This window comes from Amphibalanus amphitrite, unplaced genomic scaffold (assembly GCF_019059575.1).
Source record: "Amphibalanus amphitrite isolate SeventyFive unplaced genomic scaffold, NRLGWU_Aamphi_draft 000205F_arrow, whole genome shotgun sequence".
In the NCBI taxonomy this organism is placed as follows: Eukaryota; Metazoa; Arthropoda; class Thecostraca; order Balanomorpha; family Balanidae; genus Amphibalanus; species Amphibalanus amphitrite.
The window spans coordinates 134,046-152,542 of NW_024881700.1; the positions used below are offsets into that span (position 1 = coordinate 134,046).

Below are 18,497 nucleotides of genomic sequence, written 5' to 3' on the forward strand. Positions count from 1 at the left end.
TTGCTGCGGTAAGATAGGGAGACGGTGAGCGAAACCGCTATGAAACCGTGAATGTCTCGTGATCTCTAACAATCGCTGGGGATGGTGAGGAGACGGTGAATATTGGACGGCATCGCAGGATTCTTGACATTAACGTGGACTCTGGCTGCATCACTATTCCGTTGATGAGCAACTTCTCGCTAATCGTAGTCGTGGTTATTTTGTATGCACAGTGGCACACAAATGCTTACAGCAGGTGAACTTGGCGGAACAAATTTATGGGAGCGATTATCATGAAAAAAATAAAGACGCAGTCAGCTGCACCATCCAATTCAATTATCATGTTTCGAACTCATATTTAGAACCGTCCCACCAGCGAGTGGGATGGGAAAAGATAACCCCTGCGGCAATAACAGGGAAGAACCGATACCGGTCGCCGTCTTACCGTCAGGTCCTCGATGAGCACTTCTTGGCCGGAGTTCTCGTCCGAGAGCCACACGTTGCTGTAGGTCTGCAGGAACAGGTTTACGGCACGGTGCCTGTCGCCGGCAAACGGGGAGCGTCAATTAGTGGTACTGGTGGTAGGGATGGGTTGAGACAGCAGGGAGGCATGGAAGAAATTGATTCATCAAGCATTGATTTGTGCTACAAAAAAAACAACAACAACAAGCGATTCACATCGATTACTGGATGCCATTTCAGAACAAGTTAAGTCTAAATAGGAACAAGCTTACTGATTTATTTTCATACGACAGAGACCTTTAGGTTGGCACCAGAAAAACGTATCGACAAACTCCTCTTATTGAATGATCATTTGGTATTTATGTGAGGAGCATTTCACCGTCTAAATCCACTCTGACTCCAGCAAACACCGGCTCTCTCGGTACCTAGCCACATTGTACATCGGCGTGCTGCGCAAACACTTGAGGACGGCCATCTTGCGCGGAGTGCTCATCATTTTCTTCCACTCTGTCTGTTTGCCGGACGCCTTGGTGAAGGCCTATAACAGGGCCGAGAAAGAGTCGGGGAGGGTGTAGTGGGGAGGGCTGGGTCAGCTAGGGCGGGTATCACTCCGTAACGCGCTAGGTCAGGCAGGGAGGGAGGGGGAGGGTGTCTGTGGTGGTGAGGGTGGGTGATTGGTGACTCAGACTAGGGATGGAGGTGAAATAAAAGTTTGGATTTGGGCAGTCTGCGGGTAGGTGAACATAAATGATGATCAGGTTTTGATGGTTACGCTATTTTATTATCAGCTAAGGATAACAACACAGGCAAAACAAAACATAACGGGATGCAAGGTATGGGAGCATGCATACAACATCAGCAAAGTTGAATGAAAATGACACACGAAAAGTAGCCACTGAAGGTGTTAGATTCTCGAGGCAGGCTGTCATGCAAAACGTTTCTCGTTAAACTTGGTTAGTAAGAAGGCAAATCTCTTTCGTTACGCTTTGTAACGATATTTTGTGATCAGTGGGACCGGTAATTTATGTATGTCCGAGGGAGCGGTAGCGGCATCGGCAGCAGTAGCAGATGTTGTCTAGGTCACGGTGGCAGACTCGGGACCTGGCCGGCCCCTCTGTGAACCTAGGACCTCTACCCAGCGGGGTGGGTGAGCGCGCTCCTCTATTTCTATCTCTATCCGATGGAGGCCAGAGCTCGGCTCTGCACCCAGCCGCGTCGCCGCGCCCCTGACCTGGTCATCTGATGCAGCGACGCCTGTCGGAAGCACTGAATGACGGCACGCTTTCGCTGCACGCTGAGCACGGATCGAAGCACCTGCTGTCGGCTCAGCTGAGGATGGTCAATCTGCGGGCGACACAGCGCGCGTGGACGGCGTCAGCCGCGCTGACCGGAGAGAACCCGTGCAGCGGAGAGGGACCCCGCGCGACGCCGGATCATTCGCACACAGCTGGGTGAACGGACGGACGACGGACGACGAACGGACGGACTGGAGAACGGCCGCAGGCGGATGGTCATAGCGAGGTGATCAGGACGGCGCGGGCCATCGTTCTTTAGAGCAGGAACATCGGGAGAGTACGGACCGACGTGCTTTAGCTTGGGAGCGTATGCGCACAACGTCGTGATTTAGAGTTAGAACATACAGCCGGAACACAGCCGCCAAGCTCCACGAGAAATGGCCGCAGTTTACTTGTATGCCGCCGATCACTCGACCCGGACACTATAAGCATGTCTCATTTCTAGCATCTTGATTCGATATCTCTCAAAAGGGCCGACTATATAATCAAAGATATTGAGATGATAAAGAAATTTAACAAATTGATTAAAGCAAAAAAACAATAAAAACCTGAATCTACCAAAAGAAGCGGCCGAAAACGCGCAAAAAAAAAACATACACCGTGCACAACGCACATACTTCACACACACCGTGCTTGATTTGTTTACGCAAATAAATAGGTCTTGGAAAAATGCTGACCACAATTTCACTGACAAGTAATTGCGGCTTCAGCTGGAAACGTCACTAGTTAACGAATGATCATCGATTCTGCAACTATCGTTTCGTTTTTTATACACATCACTCTAAAATGTTGGAGCGTAACACTTTTATCATAGGTCGTGGATCGAAATATGCCTCACGGCAGCCCTTCAAGCTTCGCTGCGAGCGGAGGCTGTAAGCCACACGTTAAACAGCGGCAGCAGCAGGCAAAGAGAGCGTGAGTCTCTGAACATACAGAGCAGCTGAGACCGATAGGCCAAGCGCACACAATTTTTGTATGTGCAGCTGTCTGGGAGGCAGAGACATCCGAGTGATGTCTGGTCCATATAGCCCATACAGTATGTAGTGGTCTAGCTGGGACAGGCAGAGACCAAGTATGACAGCAAATCATAATGAGACTCGGGTTGGGTTGAGTTATGGGCAGGCATAAGTGCCGAATGAGGCACACAACAACAAAGAACGAACACGGAAGCCGACGTCAGTCCTCGGCATACACGATGATGTGTGATTAGTTATAACAAATCGTGACGCGACCCAACTACGCACAAATATAAACAGAGAGACACAAAGACGTCGGGACAAGCCACCCCATAGGCTGGCACACTGCGACACATGAACCGAGTGATAGAATAGAGAACAGAGACACAGCTGTGACCTCGTATGCGCTGTGTGGTTCTGTTAGCGCAGTGTTGTCCATTTTTAAAACGTGAATGATTTTAAAGGCAAGGATTAAAGGGCACAGGATGGAAAGGATGAGAAGATGACATCCTGCGTGACAGGAAACTGGGTAGTGTGGAGAAAGGGGCAAGTGAATGCTAGACTAGAAAATGAATGTTTCAGCAAGAATTGCTCTGTGTCGGTACTATCAAATCGTATCACCATCGACTAAAATGTGGAACAAAAACAAGACAATAGCATTATGAAAACGTAATACCATAATAATATTAATCTAAGTAAATGTGCGGCTAAAGCAATAGCAGTATCTAACTATATACATTATACAGCACTGATCTCGATGTGGCTGCTATAAACTCTAACAAAATTAACCGAAACATTTACCAATTGAAAAGGTTGCGGTTCTGTCATTTATACGGCAGCAAGAGCTGTCCGCATTGGACAAACGACTGGGCCAGCATGTGAATCAGCACGTCCGTATGTACGTCCAACAGACCTAAAAACGTACAGCTTCGTAGCGACTAGCGCACGGACGCACGTGCGGATGTCTGTCGGACATACATACCTCCGTATAAAGCGTCTGACGGGCAAACAGAGCACCGTACGACTGTCTGATTACATACGGAACTCCGCACAGAACTCCGCACGGGCGGACGTGCTGGGACGTACCATGTGCAGGCCGTAGAGAACCTTGGCCATGTCGACAATACGCTGAACGATGTCCTGAACGGTGGGCGCCTTCTCCGAGATGGTCTTGTCCGACTCGGTGATGGCCTTGCGAGCGCCGCCGCCCAGCTTACTGTGGGGAAGGGAAGAGCAGGGTCAGTGCGGGTCAGGTTATAATGGCCTGTAGAAGTTTAAAGATGCCAAATTTGACCTTTCCGTACGATTCTTAACAGAGTAATTGAGGTAGAAAGGACAGATCATTTGGTGCCAGGTGTTTGACATTTCCCATTAGGTGGTAGCTCGTGGTATAACCCGTGATCTCCCAATATCTCACCTGTAGAGGTGATGCTGCCAGGACTTGGAGTCGGTCGGGTCGAGTCTGTCCGGCATGGTCAGCTCGGCCTTGGTTGTCTCGATGATCTCGTACTCGGCGATACCCTGTAAAGGAAATGTATAGGAGTCAGCCGGACAAACCATACGGTGGCTCCAACTACTGATGATGTTCAGTTTAATGAAAAACAATATCAAATTCTTATCTGTATTCAATGTACAACATTTGTCAAAATGAACAACATACTATTGATGATGGATATGGCTTCAATGAGTCCATGCCGGCTTAGCAGACTACGCTGAATAAATGCCCTAGCATAGCGACGCGAGCCATTAATAGCTTGAGCCCATGCCGTAATAATGTGTCGGCGCATCCTGTCGATTAGAATCTTCAATCTAGTAACCTAAAACATGTACCTATGCGCATTAAATTGCGTCCCATGTGTCTCCCTACCTTGAGGTAGCGGTCCTTGGCGTGCTGAACCATCTCCTGTTCACGTCCGGCGAACAGGTTCAGTCCCACCGGCAGCAGACGCTTCAGACAGGCCACCATCAGACTGGACGCCACGTCCTTGTCCTTGCTCTTCTTCTTGTCGCCGCGCTTCTTCTTTTTCTGTGGACCCAGGTGTAGGAATGTGTAGTAAAGCATGCTCACTTTAATCCAGTTCAATTACTTAAGTGAACCGAGTAAATAAAACGATTAGCTACTTCACCAAAACATATTAAATACAGGATTCAACGTATTCATTTTTTTTCGTTATCAGCCTCCTTTGTTTCTAAGTCAATCAAGATTAAATGAGCTCACTTTTACCCTATTTGTACCAGCGATGGGTTACTGACTACGTGGGGTCGTGCCCTGAAGACCTCGTTCATACCTTCCCGCGGCCGGCGGACGGCTCCGAGACGGCTGCCGTGGTGCGGCGCGCCGTCGTCGTCGGACGGATCAGAGTCATGTTGTCGATCTCGTTCTGGGAGATGAAGTTGGTCTCCTCGCGGGTAAAGTACTGAAAGAGCGACAAAGAGCGTCAAGGAGGTGATGGTTGACCGTACAAAGCTCATGTGAAAAGGTAATGATGTTTTCACTTTCATCTCTAGCATACGTGATTTTCAGGCCCTCTCGAGAGCGCCGGCGCGGTGGCCACCCTCTTGGAAAGTTGGATAGCTATTGACGAGAGTAAGTAAGAGTAAAAAATTCCTCACCTGTGACTTTGACCAGATCTCGAAGATGACGGCCACATGGTTGTAGAGGTCCTCGGCCTCTGGGACGCAGTCCTTGAGCCAGTGGGAGCGCTGCAGGTCCACGTACTTTATGAGCAGCGGATAGAAGGCGTATATGTCTCTGACGAGCAGGTACCACATCTCCTGCAGCTGGCCCTCCACCTGAGACGTGTCCTCGGTGGTGCTCTTCAGGAAGCCACGCAGGTTCTCCTCCTTGTGGTACATGGCCTCCGTCCGACGGCGAACCTGTCCGAGATACGTATACACTGTCAGATTTTGTATTGGGTCCGGCTTCTCTGTTCGGCGGCGAGTCTGTTACAGTATACATTGTCGGATACTGCACTGGGTCATCCTCTGTCATTGCAGTGTATCTTCACCTGACCTCGTGGAAATAAAGTGATTTTTAAAACACTGAACAGCTGTGACAACATATAGATAGCAACGCCGTTTCATATTATCTCCTCCGGTCTCGAGTAACCCTGCTCCGAACCAAAACGGCTCATTGGTTCATTTTCAGCATTATGAAAAAACATGTCATGTAGCTTATCTCAGTTTTTGTCTCACCTTGTTTCACTTCATCCTCTCCGCAGACTGGGACTAGCTCACCTTTTCAGCGAGCGGCAGGTACGGGTCGTAGAGCAGATCCGGTGAGCAGCTGACGATAATCTGCTGCGCGTAGCCGGCGATACGCGTCATCCACGGCGCCTCGGCGCTGCCGATGTTGGACTTGATGAGGTGCAGGATGTTCTTCAGCAGCTGGTTCATGTGGCCGTCCGTGACGCGGGTCGTGCTCTGGGTTCTGAAGAGGCGGACAGGGATGCTGTCATTCAGCAGCTACTGGTACATGAGGCATTTATCCTAAAGTAACTGCATTTGGCAGTAGCCCCGTGCCCATTTATTACTTATTTCGTTGTCCGCCCCTGCCTGGTAGGCACTCCAAGCAAACGCACCTAGTTAGTATCCACTCCCCTTCAACGACGTCAACTCAACACTCCTACCACTGTTTTCACTATTCAGTACTCAGCACTTACTCTCCCTCGCCGGCGTTATCCGGTCCCGGCCCCCCGGATTCCCAGTGCCCAGTACCTTGTACCCAGTACCCAGTACCCAGTACCCGGTACTTACTCTCCCTCGCCGGCGTTGTCCGGTCCCTGCGACCACCAGAACGGCAGGTATGCGCACAGCATGGGCAGCAGCGAGTCGACGATGTGGCGCGCCTCGTCGTACTTGCCACCGCTCTCGGCGAACTTTTCCACCATCTTCAGGATCTCCTCCAGGGTCGGAACGGCCGCCTCCAGACGGGCCATCACCTCTGTAACGGGGGAAGGGCAGAACAGGTCAGACGGGCCATTACATTTGAAAGTGGACCGGGGCAACACAGGTCAGGCAGGCTGTCACTTCTGTAAGAAGGGAGCAGGACAGTCACTGGTTTTGAGTAAAACCTATTGTCTCATTTGACATTTCTCTTATTGGCATTTCGCGTATCGAAGAAAATATCAAATTTTCGTAAATCCATTTGAGGTATGTCCCATTTGCAATAATCTCTGCTGCACCGTTCGCGCATTAGCACTCCTCCCAGCCAGCCAGCTGAGCTCCCATCGCCGCTCCTCCTATGACCTTACGACCTTACCCTGCGCCTCGAGCGACCTTTCTTGCAGCCGTCCGTGGATCGAGTACTGGTTGTATTTGTTAAGGTCGGGCTCCAGGAAGGCCACGGGGAAGCAGGCGGCGAAAGCGCCCAGACAGGTGCCCAGCGAGGGGCGGTGGCGGTCCAGCTCCGCCTTGATGAACTTCCTGCATACGGATAGGTACAAACAGTGAAATTCCGTATGCTTTGACAAGTCGACACTGCCGGTTTGGAAACAGAACAACTTTGACATTCTAAGCCGGTGCAAGATATGGCAAAAATCCGATCATTTCTCGTGCTGACATGAAATATCATGTGGTGAGTGCTGCACACTGACTCCAGACTACATAAGTCTTCCACCAAGTTCGGTTACGCGAAGTTACGCAGAGCACTGTGAACTGATCCTTAGGCCTGTGAACTGATCCTTAGGCCGAGTAGGCACTGACCTCTGGTTTGAGAGGTTTGGGTCTGTTCCCAGCTGGTAGAGGCCGTGGAACAGCTTGTAGCAGGCCACCTGAATCTCATCCACTGTAACACGGCGCAGCGTGGATGAGTGAAACGATAGAACTACAAATAAAGCAACCATACATATACAATGGAACATAACTAGAACAAAGCAAGTCACCTTCAAAACAACATTTTAACTCCGGTCCAGCTAGCGCAAGACATCGAAAAGAGAGGAGTTGGAAAAGTGTCCCGTTTCACCCACACAGCAGATCGGTGCCGTACCGCCACACTGTCGTTTTACTCACGGAGCAGATCGGTGCCGTACTCGCAGACGACCAGGTGGTCGAAGAAGGCGGTCAGCACCGGGAACAGCACCAGCTGCACGTAGTTGAGGCACGACGACGTCTTCAGGTGCGTGCCGCGGATGTAGCTGTACTTCTCCTGAGAGCCAGCGGAGCCAAGGGCGCGGACATGGGTCAGTGGCAAAGCGGACACGGAAGGGTTGGGCAGAAATATGGGAAACGTAAGCTTGGCAAACTAGAAGCGAATTAGCGAACACATCGTAAGTAATGCACTGCCTCCTACATACATAACAATGATGCAGCTTCAAACTTTGGGCTCATTTTCTGTGTGAAGGTTGCAGATGACAATAAAATGGCAACAATGGCTCGTCAGAGGCCGTAGTACTTGCACCGGACAAGTACACCGGCCTGTGAAAAATCATTTCATAAATTTCCATCGAAAATCACATAATTTGATTTAGCTTACGAATACGCAAAAAAAATTGACATTCAAGTAGGTGGCATAAAAAAAATAAAATACGGCAATGCACTGAAAATAAAAATACTTCCGGTACGTTTACACAGATTCAAATGACAAACAGATTCAAAAAAGATGAAAATTGCAAAAGCTAATCGCAATCAATAGCCCAATAAAGCTGACCCGAGATTGCAGGGTACTGTGAATTGTTAAACGCAGCTGTGCACTCAGAGATAATGACACAACGCAATTGATGAGTGTTAATGGAAAGCTAATGAATGGTGCGGTTAAAAATAGGTATGTTTAGTGTCAACTGTCAACACACATGCTTGTGCACATACGCGCAATCACTAGATATAAGTAATACAGGTTGCATTGTCCTACTCAATGGGATGTGTGGGTTTTATTCGGCCTTTCAGGGTGCAAAATGAGAATCAAACCAGCTAACTCCACCGAATGACCGAGGGAAGGGAAAACTGAACACCAATCCAAACTAGGGACCAAGCATACGGCCGGGTGGGGAGGGGTGGGGGGAGGGCTGGTAGATACTGGCGCGGGACGGAACGGGGCGCCGCCGCCGCCGGCTCCAACACTACCTGTATGACTCCGCCTCGTTCCCTAACGTTTATGTTGAGCAGTCCCCACTTCACCAGACACTGGGTGCGATCAACCAAACACAGGATTATGGTTTGATCAACCAGACAAGGGCTTAGTCGTGGCCGTTAATGAGACCCCGTTGATGGCGTCAGCTCAGTGACGCGCAGGGAACATTACGGCAACCGACACCGACGTGTGCCATCCGCGACGTTTTGAGAGGCAATGTCGGCGGAGTTTCCACGGGAGTATTTAAATGCTCTTTTATATTTATTTACATGTAAGATCCTTCAAGCTCTGTAGAGAATCCCGGAAAAAGTGCGTTTTGACAGCCCGGAGAGGTGGAGAGTTCTTATGCCCCCGAAATGCTGCGGAGCGCGGAGTGAAAATCGTTGGAAAGGTAAAAAAGGCTCTTGTGAAAAAAGTAAAACAGCATACCTCAGATGCGTATAGACAAGTGAGCGATGTTTATGTACAAGAGTTAGAGAGCATTGAACCACCACAGCAGCAAGCTGTCAATCTGTTCAAAAGCAATACCGTCGTTTTTGGTAAGAATCCAGCCACCTAAAAACACCGGATGATATTAATGGACGTCATCACAGGTACTAAATCAGCTACAGTTACAGGGTGATTATTCATTTAACCACATCGCGCTAAGTGCTCCACATTCCGCAATCGGATGAAGTATGCCATTATAATGTAGAACAATCTAAGTAAAGATCTCCAAGCAAAGGCAGATGCAAGTCACCACACTCTCCGCTGAATTCTATGACAAAATGTTGGAGCACTATGTCGGCAGGACCCTCTCTCTTAGAGCAGTGCGACCACTAACAGGCGGCCGGTCCTAGCGGTGTTTGAGGTTTATATGAGGTCACGGTACTGAAAGAGGGCTTAGAGCGGTGGTTTGATGTTATCAAGGACTGGTAACTCGGGCGGTACCAGGCCGGGTCACTCCGGGCAGGTGGTAACGGAACAGAAATGGAACGGGGCCAAGGAGCCAGATAGGGTTAGGAAATGGAATAAAGGGCTGGTGGATTTAACTAGGGTGCAGGCCGGGGATGGGCATGATCCATGATGGAGATGGGGACGGACAGAATGGCAGAGAAATAAAATCGGCTCATGCCGCACCTACCTCCTGAAGGTGCTGTACGGTGGTGCCCACATCTTCAGCAGCGTGGTTAAAGAAGGTCAGCATCGAGGTGCGGACAAACTCGGGACACTGTTTGGCCAGTGACCTAAAGGGAAGGGCACAAAACTCGGCGCTCAGTACGGTACCGTGTGAGATTTCCGATGGCTATACACGCGAAGTGACTGTATTATGAATGAGACGCTAAGAACGCATCTAACTGTTTTGAAAGAAGTGCGGCATAAATAGATGTACAGTCCACAGCAGAAGTAATGTGGGGTTTCAGTCATGGGTATGTTCTGCTTCTGAAGCTTAGGAACGATTAGCCAGACTACAATGAAACTTTGAATGTAGCTTATATGTATCGTCACCCTTGCAGCTGCAGCTTTAGCTATTGACATCTTCTTTCCGATCACTCCGCATTAAACAATCGCCAGTCAAAGCCAACCGTTGAGATTGGTAAAACCCTACATTACTTTAGCGGTGGGCTGTACAAATGACAATGTGCGTGCTTATCGAATCATTTTTCCAATCTTAAATTGGCTAGGAAGGTACTTCACAATGAACAACGAAGAATCTATCGATTAAAATGCTCAGAAAGTATGGTGTACATCGTCATAGCCACCCATCAGCGAACATCAGTGAACGAGGAGACGGCTGCACGAGGTACCGGCGGAGCGATCACTGACCTGGCGTCGACGGCTCGCACCAGGACGGTCAGACATCGGACGGCCAGTCTGGTGTCGCTACTGAACGACGACATCTTCATCCGGAGCAGGTGGGCCAGCTTGCAGAACACGCTGTCGAAGAGAATTGGCAAATGGTCAGTGGCCGGCAACAGCATGGGTCAGCGGCTGGCAGCGCCGTCGGTCAGCGGTTAGTGACAGAGCCTAAAACAGCTTGGACTTGTGTTGCGATCTGGCCTAAAGAATTTTGAAGCGGACGGGTTGTACACATATTGTGTAAAAAGCAGCGTATTAAAAACGTTTCGTGGAATTTAAATTTCGGAAATAAAAGGGAGGTTTGCCGAGGTTGTAGTGACTCACTTGGCGACCATCTCCTTCTCCTTGAGACTGGCCGCTCCGACCATATTGGTGACGGTCGGCACGGCGATAAAGTAGCTCCTGTTGGTGCTGAAGTACTTCTCCATCAGTGGCAGTACCACCTGTGAGAGGCAGAGGGAGCAGCGGCGTCAGGCAGGGGCCAGCGGGTAGGCTCTTGACGATTGAGACCGACATCGGACCAGACTATACAAAAAAAAAATGACTGACTAAAGGCTGCTTACAGTGTCAAAATATCCGGTTTAGGGATGAGGTAAAAAAACACGGCTCTATCGTAAACAGTCTTGACTTTTACATTTACACACATGTCACACTGCCGGGAGGATCAGATATATTAGCATGATCCGTTGGATAGACAAACTACCTGTCGAGCTAGCCGAACGCACCTTGAAGAAGAACTTGACGTCCCTGGACGGCCGTTTGAAGCTGACGCGGTGGCCGAGGTTCTGACTGGGCACCAGCACCTTCATGTTGAGCGCCGCACTGCCCAGGTACTGCTGCAGCTTCTCCAGTAGGCTGTAGGCGAAGCGGCGCTCGGTGGCGGCCGCGGCGGCCTTCTCCTGGCTCTCGCTGTCCGAGCGGGAGGTGCGGGCCCTGCGGCGGACGGGGGGACGTCAGTGGACAGTGGGAGAGGCTGACGGATGGTGAGAATGCTAACGGGCGTAAGATGTCAAAAGCGACGATGCGAGAGGTCGCCAACAGACGTTAGGTGCCGTAGTGAGATGTATCAGGGACGCTAGAAGTTTTCACTGGATTTTAATTACATCAGTACGTTAGAACGTTACTGATGACGTTCGTTAAAAACGAGCGTCGAAACGAACGTAACGTCGAACATGACGGACATTAGAAAGAATTATTATTTTTAGAGGTCGACATCGGACGTTAAAAGTCGACCAAATGCTATAGATAGCCAATGGCCGCTCAAGTGACAGAACATCCCAACCGGGCGGATGTTTTGAAAATGGGCACGATATCTTGAGAGTGCAAAAGTCCGACTGCACGGATGTCGAGAGCGTCATGCCAAAGTTGTTTTGCCCCCGACTGACCTGGCCAGCTTGTAGCCCTGGAACTGGAGGTACTTGAGCAGCTCCTGGCACCGCTCTCGGTCCTTGCGCTTCTCCTTGTCAGTGAGCAGGTCGTAGGGCACCATCTGAGGGTGGGCGCTGGCTCCCGCTGAAAACGAGATGGAAACTCACTTAACCCTCGCACGACCAGGCCATTTCTCATAACACGAACGACCAGGGGGGGGGGTTGTTACGACCCCCCCCCCTGGCGTTTCGAAACGGAAGGTCGTAGAGCTTAGCGGAAAAAACCAACGGATTGCTCTCAACGAGATCTCGCGATTGGTGGTATATTTTTTGGTCCTAGGTCAACATTTGACCTACTTTTGACCGGTCAAAGGTCAAATTTTCGGAAAAATAGACTTTTTTCAACTTTCGGCGGCGATTGCGGCAAAACGGTGGGAGATATCGACTTGAAACCTTCACTATCGTGTTCCTTGATCAATTCTCTATCGTTTGGTATGTATTTCGTTTCCCTAGCTCTAAAAATGGCGCGTTGGGAGCGCCGGAAGTCGGCAAGGTCACAGTCGGCGGCAGAAATTCGAAAAATCAAAATTTAAATTTTTGAAATCTGATTGTATTTTTGGATTTGGGAGGTCCATTTGCTCCCTATAGAAGCTAATATTGCTGCATATTCCCATTGAGGTGACAAGAATTAGCAAAATAGTGGTTCGGGCGCTTTTCAAAAATAGTACCGGACGCTGTTCCTCTTGTGACGTCATAGCTCCGTGACCTGACCTGACCCGGTCAAATTTCTTATACCATATGATAGCCAATACTTGCCCCAACATGCATGGGAAGTTTCATCACGATCCATCAACCGATGTCCGTACCACCGGCAGGAAACCTCGGGCGTTGGCACTCAGTTTGTGAAAATCCGGCCGGAGGCTGTACCTCTTATGACGTCATAACTCCGTGACCTGACATGACCCGATCAATTTTTTTCGGCAAAAGATGCGCAAAGGTTGCTCCAGAGGGTATTGAAAATTTCAGCCCGCTGCGACAAGCCGTTTAGCGTGCACTTCGAAAAAACCTCAGGGGGGGGGTTGATACACCCCCCCCCCTAGGCGTTCTAGGGTTAAGACGATCAAAGACTGACAAAGACTACCACAACACAGTTAATTATTCGATAAGCGTCACCATGATAAGATTCACCACTTTGTTTTGTAATTCATAAGAAAGTAAAACTGGTTGGTGCTCGCAGCACACAAAATGTTTCCATAGGTAAGCGATTACAACCTCACTCCATAATAATAGAAAACAACGAATGACCTTCAAAGTCGCAATAGCGGTTTCAAGGGCGAAACTATGCACCCCATTAGGTAAGCAGTGGACCCACCGGACGCCTCTAGTTCGTGTTTGGTCTTCTTGGCCCAGATGTCGTGGGCGTTCTCGGCGAGTCGTTCAGCCATGTTCTGCATTTCTCTGCTCAGAGTCAGGTTGGTCATGTCCACCGGCTGGGGGTTGTAGTTGGCCGGACCGCCGCCACTGCTCGAGTCGGCGATCGGTGGCTGGAGACGGAGAGACGAGAGCGTCAGGTGGGAGAAGGGAGACGGGAGACGAGCGCTGGCCGATATCAGAGACGAGGGACGGATAGAGAAGCGCCATCTATGACAGTGGAAACCAACTGACCGGGTTGCAGACAGCACATGGATTATACTTCAGTCGGGCGAAGACCAATTTAATGTAGCTGTCTTCCTTAGGAGGCCATATTCTGCCATTCTGCCAACCAGTATAGCGCCTTTTGGGGCGACTAACGGAGCGAGCGAGAGGGTGAGCCTTGCACGTGCGAAATTTCGAGGGGGTACCTCCAGCTGACTTGTGCACGGCACCCTACTAACCGGTCTCTAGCGATGTGCCAAATTTGAGCACAATCGGCCCAGCCGTTCTCGAGATCTGGAAGCGGCACCCTGCACGTGCGCACGAGCAAAATGGGTCCCAACTGACTTTTGCACGGCAGCCTACTAACCGGTCCCTAACCATGTACCAAATTTGAGCGCCATCGGTCCAGCCGTTCTCGAGATCTGGAAACGACCCCTGCACGTGCGCACGTGCAGCAGCACCCCAACTCTGGCACATGGATATGCAGTGCCTAGTGGGTGCCTACCTACATGCCAACTTTCAGCGCAATCGGTCAAGTAGTTACCGAGATATTGCAACAATTGCAAAAGTGACACCCCTTCGTTTTGCACGTGGCACGTGCATAAGGGGTCACCCACATGCATCGGGAATAGTCCAATACTTGGTAGAAGGAATGAAGTTACCCTACAAAAATTACCGCATGTAAATCGGTCAAGTGGTTGCTGAGATATAAGCCTCGCAAAAGCGTGACCACGGCCGGCCGGCCGGCCGGCCGCTCATACTCAGAAATTTCCGTTAATCTAAGGAAAGACTACGCTCGCTTCGCTCGCTCCGTAATAACGTTACGATTAGGCTGCTATCTGCAAGTCATTATTTAGAGAATACGTTTCATGTCCAATGGCTATTTCGCTAATCAGTAATCCAGGTCCAAATCAATGTTTGATGTGTTGGCACGCCCAAGCCATAACCCTCGTCAGACTCAAACAGCACCACGTTTCTCACCACATCCTGTCGCGACGAGCTGCGTCGGATGGATCCCTTGGGACTCAGTGTGTCGGCCTCTCCGTACTCGACGGTCCAGCCGAGGGCCAGCAGGGCGGTGAGCGCCTGGCGCACCGGCTCCCGGTACCGCTCCCGCTCCTGGGGAGCACAGACACGGCAGGTTAGCGTATGATGTACGAAACAACACGTCAGCGTCAAGCTATGAAACGACAGGGCACTAGAGCCTAGTACAGATAGAAACGAGTAGTAAACTCTTGGTCCTACATTGAACAGGGGCATTGCTTTTTTTTTGTTAATAACACAAAAATAAATCGTGGGTCCCCTGTTAGGAATACATTTCGTCTGAGGGCATCCCAGGACAGAGTTGGACCACCGTGTTACAATGTCCTACAACAAATTCAGCATTCCTTAATTACGCGCTTCGTCCTTCGCTAATCGTTCTGTGCTCACATATTCGGAGAGCATGTAGGGCGGCTTCAGGCGGGGGTGCGTCCTCTCCTCGCGGTTGTACTCCTCGCCGTAGAACCAGCCGTTCTCCAGCTTCCGCGAGGCCCAGGCGTCGTGGTAGTGGTCGCTGAACTTTTGGATCACGTCCACCATCTCCTTGGTCAGCGCCACGCTGTGGACGGCGAATGGAGTTCGTCAGAGCCGGCAAAAAAAAAATAATAATGCTGCGACAAAGCCGGAACAGATTAACGGCGATCAGCCGATCATGGCAGCTAAAAAAGTGTATGGTACTAAGATGGTAATCATTGCCCAATAAGAGACAAAACGTTAGTCTTCTCGTAATGAATGCGTCAGAAATACCGCACGAGCATATAAAACGCTGAACTACAAAGACGTCCTCCAGATCCAGACTAGTGCACCTTCTATCAACAAATATATTATGCGTCATCACTTTACCTACGCTGGACCTCCTCGGTCCAGAGAAGAGCAACAAATAATTGATCGACCCACCTGCTGGTGTCGATGGGCTGCGGGATGTACTTGGCGTCCGTTCTCGTGCTCTGTCGGAACAGCTCGTCCTCATAGCCCGTGGTCAGCGAGTAGTCGGGCGGCAGCGCGCAGCCGATGGCCGTCAGACACGGCAGAGCGTTACCGAACAGGTCAGGGTCGTACTCCTGTGTGCAGAGAGGCACCAAGCTGTTAACACATACGGCAGCAACGGAAAATAATGCACACGGGAGAAATCGCGAGCAGGTATAGGTAGTGTTGAGGAGGATCTGGCGCTGAATGATTAGCATGAGACAATAAAAAATGTTGCTATGATGAAGCACTACAATATTAAATATCCATCTCCAATGGAAACACCAAGACTGACAAGGCAGTGGGCAGTGCCCACTGCCGTATGGTGCCCACTCTCGAGATAAGAATCGGTGAGTGCCCACTGGGCACTCACCGATTATCTCAAAATTGAACAGCATACATACCATTTTAGCGAGCGAGTCGAAGATGTTTGAAAACAGTATCATGGTGAGCCTCTTCTCCTCCTCACTGGCACAGCCGTAGGATCCCTGGCCATTCGGAGAGCCGTAGTAGCGGCCGCACCGGTCGTAGTGCAGCGTCAGAAGCTGAAGCACACGTTACACATTGGTCACAGGTCAGAGTGGAATGGTGAAGTAGATTAAATTGCCGACACCCGAGCCCTAAATGGAGGACATACGGATAATAACTTTGGTCGGCAGTGAGATGAAAGTGGCCACCGATTCACATTTCACAACTCACTAGGTCTTTGAGAAGACAATCGATATGAGAAGAGGAGCGAGAAGAGAATATTCGAGGGACATCAGACGAGTCTCACCCGGAGAGCGACGGTGGTGTACTCGTTGATGTTGGAGACGTCCACCGTCAGCTTCCGCAGCAGCTTCAGCATCATTCCTGGATGCAGCTCCCTGGCAGCGAAAGCAAACAGTTATTGTATTTTCGGACAGATACAATGAACAGGGCCACTGGATTGCAGCAGCATCCCATCTCAAATCCCATGCCGTCTCATCCCATCCCCCACCCCCTTGTGTGCCAGCCGCTTCCCTTAATGAACACCACCCACCCACCTGGTGAGTGTGACCAGGAAGTCGGAGACGGCCTCTCGCTGTCCCTTGGTGAGGATCTTGTTCTTGCTGAGCCGGTACACGGTATGCAGCGTGGCGTCCAGCAGACTCGAGTAGTTGTCGGCGTCGGCGTAGAAGCGCGAGTGTTTGATGAGCAGCGGCAGGATCGAGTTACCGATGTAGCGGTTCAGAGCCAGACCCATGTCTGACTCGCCGCCGTCACTCTGAGGGGTGGACATTCAATGAAGACGGGAAATAAGGGCAAAAATGCAAGGTTGAAAACGGATAATTTTGAATGCAGACTGCAGTTACAGTTATATAAATGACGATTAAATTCGCACATCGGCGAATGTAAACAGAACGTTCTTCAAAAGACGATTGTCTCTTTTATTAAACTGGACGGACAGAAAAAATGTCCCGTTTTTCATATAGTCCACCTTCACCCCAAAATGGCAGACTATGCATTCACTGATCCGGATCACAAGTGAACATGGAAGCAAGATAAAAAACATGCGCTACAGATTACAACAGACATCATAAGTCCATCTTTTCCGTCACACACACAATTACACATGGCTACTGAGTACTGACCTTGTCGAGAACGGTGGCGGCCCGCAGGTCGGGCAGGAAGGCGAACTCGAGCAGTCGGAAGAAGAGCTCGCGGTCCTCGATGCCGTACACACGCTCCAGGAACAGAACCACTGACTGCTTGTGGGACGGAATCAGACCTGAACGCGCAATGCACGACGCCAGTTAGTAATGATGACACGGTACGAGACAAATCCGACCAGTCAACTTCTTTCCTGTCCTCTATTCGAATGTGTCCTCAGTGCCTACTTCGGTCTTCATCTCAATTAAGCCGTTCTTGCTTGTCTACATGATATCATGCATTTGTATCACGAATCAGCTGTTGATCGGTCCCATATCTGTTCCCCAGTCCCAGGTTTCCTAAATTCCACTTCTTCGTTTTCCTACCTCCACTTTTTCACATCATTTTTTTCTCAGAAGCGTATCTGATGCTCTGATATTCACCCTCCCCCCACGAAAATATCTCCTGTTACTCCCGTATTTCTCCCAAGACACCCTCCAACCGTTCGAGGCCTTACTGACCCGCCGGCATGTCGCTGCTGGAGGCGTCCTCTCCCTCTCCGTCCCTCAGCGTGAACGGCAGGCTCAGCACCCCCTCCAGGTCAGACAGCGGCACCAGAGAGCGGAGGATGGCACGAGCTCGCAGCGACTCGTTCTTTCCCTGCACGCCACATAAAAGAACAGTGGTTACAAAGCTGGCGTATACCGGTAAACGGTGGTCACAAGAATGACACAGATCGGCATCGGCATCGGCATGACACAAATCGGCAAATCCTATAGCGATCATCAAACTAGCCCACTCTGGCAAAACAGTATACTTGGTGCATGGTGCACACATCATTCATTGTGGGAGAGAGCATCCACATCAGTTACTAAAAAATCTCTTTTCCTTTCAACTATACCTACTGGTTTCGTGATAATATAGTCTCGCGTTGTGTATATTTAATCATTTAACTTAGTCATTGATCTTACGGTAGTAGGTCTCACAAATCTTACATCAATCATGAATCATAAATGCAAAATCTTAGCTTTATATTCTTCGGTCCTTTGATTCACACTTAATTCACAACATTTCATTCCAAGTTCCCCATTTCCTCCTCATCTTCGACTTCCCTTATTTTTGGCTTAAGTCTTTTTTCTTGCGGAGGACGGCTCGCGCTATAGAGGCAAGAGTACCGCTAAATACTCGTAAACATTCTCCCCCACCTTGACCTTCTGCACCATGAAGGTCAATATACACAATGAATAGGCACAGTTGCAACTTGCAAGTTCACTCGACC

The 18,497-nt window shown here is 50.0% G+C and overlaps 1 protein-coding gene across 1 annotated transcript in view; it reads right to left on the bottom strand.

Moving 5' to 3' along the window:
* LOC122385021 (ryanodine receptor-like) overlaps positions 1-18,497 on the bottom strand; it is an 84,765-nt gene that overhangs the window by 45,060 nt on the left and 21,208 nt on the right. Inside the window, exons 22-48 of the mRNA XM_043372969.1 lie at positions 17,740-17,878; positions 17,221-17,357; positions 16,633-16,853; positions 16,383-16,473; positions 16,012-16,152; positions 15,539-15,702; positions 15,032-15,200; positions 14,582-14,719; positions 13,338-13,509; positions 11,984-12,110; positions 11,324-11,531; positions 10,923-11,041; positions 10,566-10,676; positions 9,883-9,985; positions 8,753-8,812; positions 7,703-7,838; positions 7,397-7,478; positions 6,954-7,117; positions 6,449-6,635; positions 5,930-6,122; positions 5,306-5,569; positions 4,981-5,109; positions 4,560-4,718; positions 4,110-4,213; positions 3,779-3,908; positions 867-979; positions 425-518 (exon numbers count right to left, since the gene is read on the bottom strand). Coding sequence (XP_043228904.1) covers positions 425-518; positions 867-979; positions 3,779-3,908; positions 4,110-4,213; positions 4,560-4,718; positions 4,981-5,109; positions 5,306-5,569; positions 5,930-6,122; positions 6,449-6,635; positions 6,954-7,117; positions 7,397-7,478; positions 7,703-7,838; positions 8,753-8,812; positions 9,883-9,985; positions 10,566-10,676; positions 10,923-11,041; positions 11,324-11,531; positions 11,984-12,110; positions 13,338-13,509; positions 14,582-14,719; positions 15,032-15,200; positions 15,539-15,702; positions 16,012-16,152; positions 16,383-16,473; positions 16,633-16,853; positions 17,221-17,357; positions 17,740-17,878 — 3,855 coding nt within the window. The remainder of the gene's footprint in view (positions 1-424; positions 519-866; positions 980-3,778; positions 3,909-4,109; positions 4,214-4,559; positions 4,719-4,980; positions 5,110-5,305; positions 5,570-5,929; positions 6,123-6,448; positions 6,636-6,953; positions 7,118-7,396; positions 7,479-7,702; positions 7,839-8,752; positions 8,813-9,882; positions 9,986-10,565; positions 10,677-10,922; positions 11,042-11,323; positions 11,532-11,983; positions 12,111-13,337; positions 13,510-14,581; positions 14,720-15,031; positions 15,201-15,538; positions 15,703-16,011; positions 16,153-16,382; positions 16,474-16,632; positions 16,854-17,220; positions 17,358-17,739; positions 17,879-18,497) is intronic.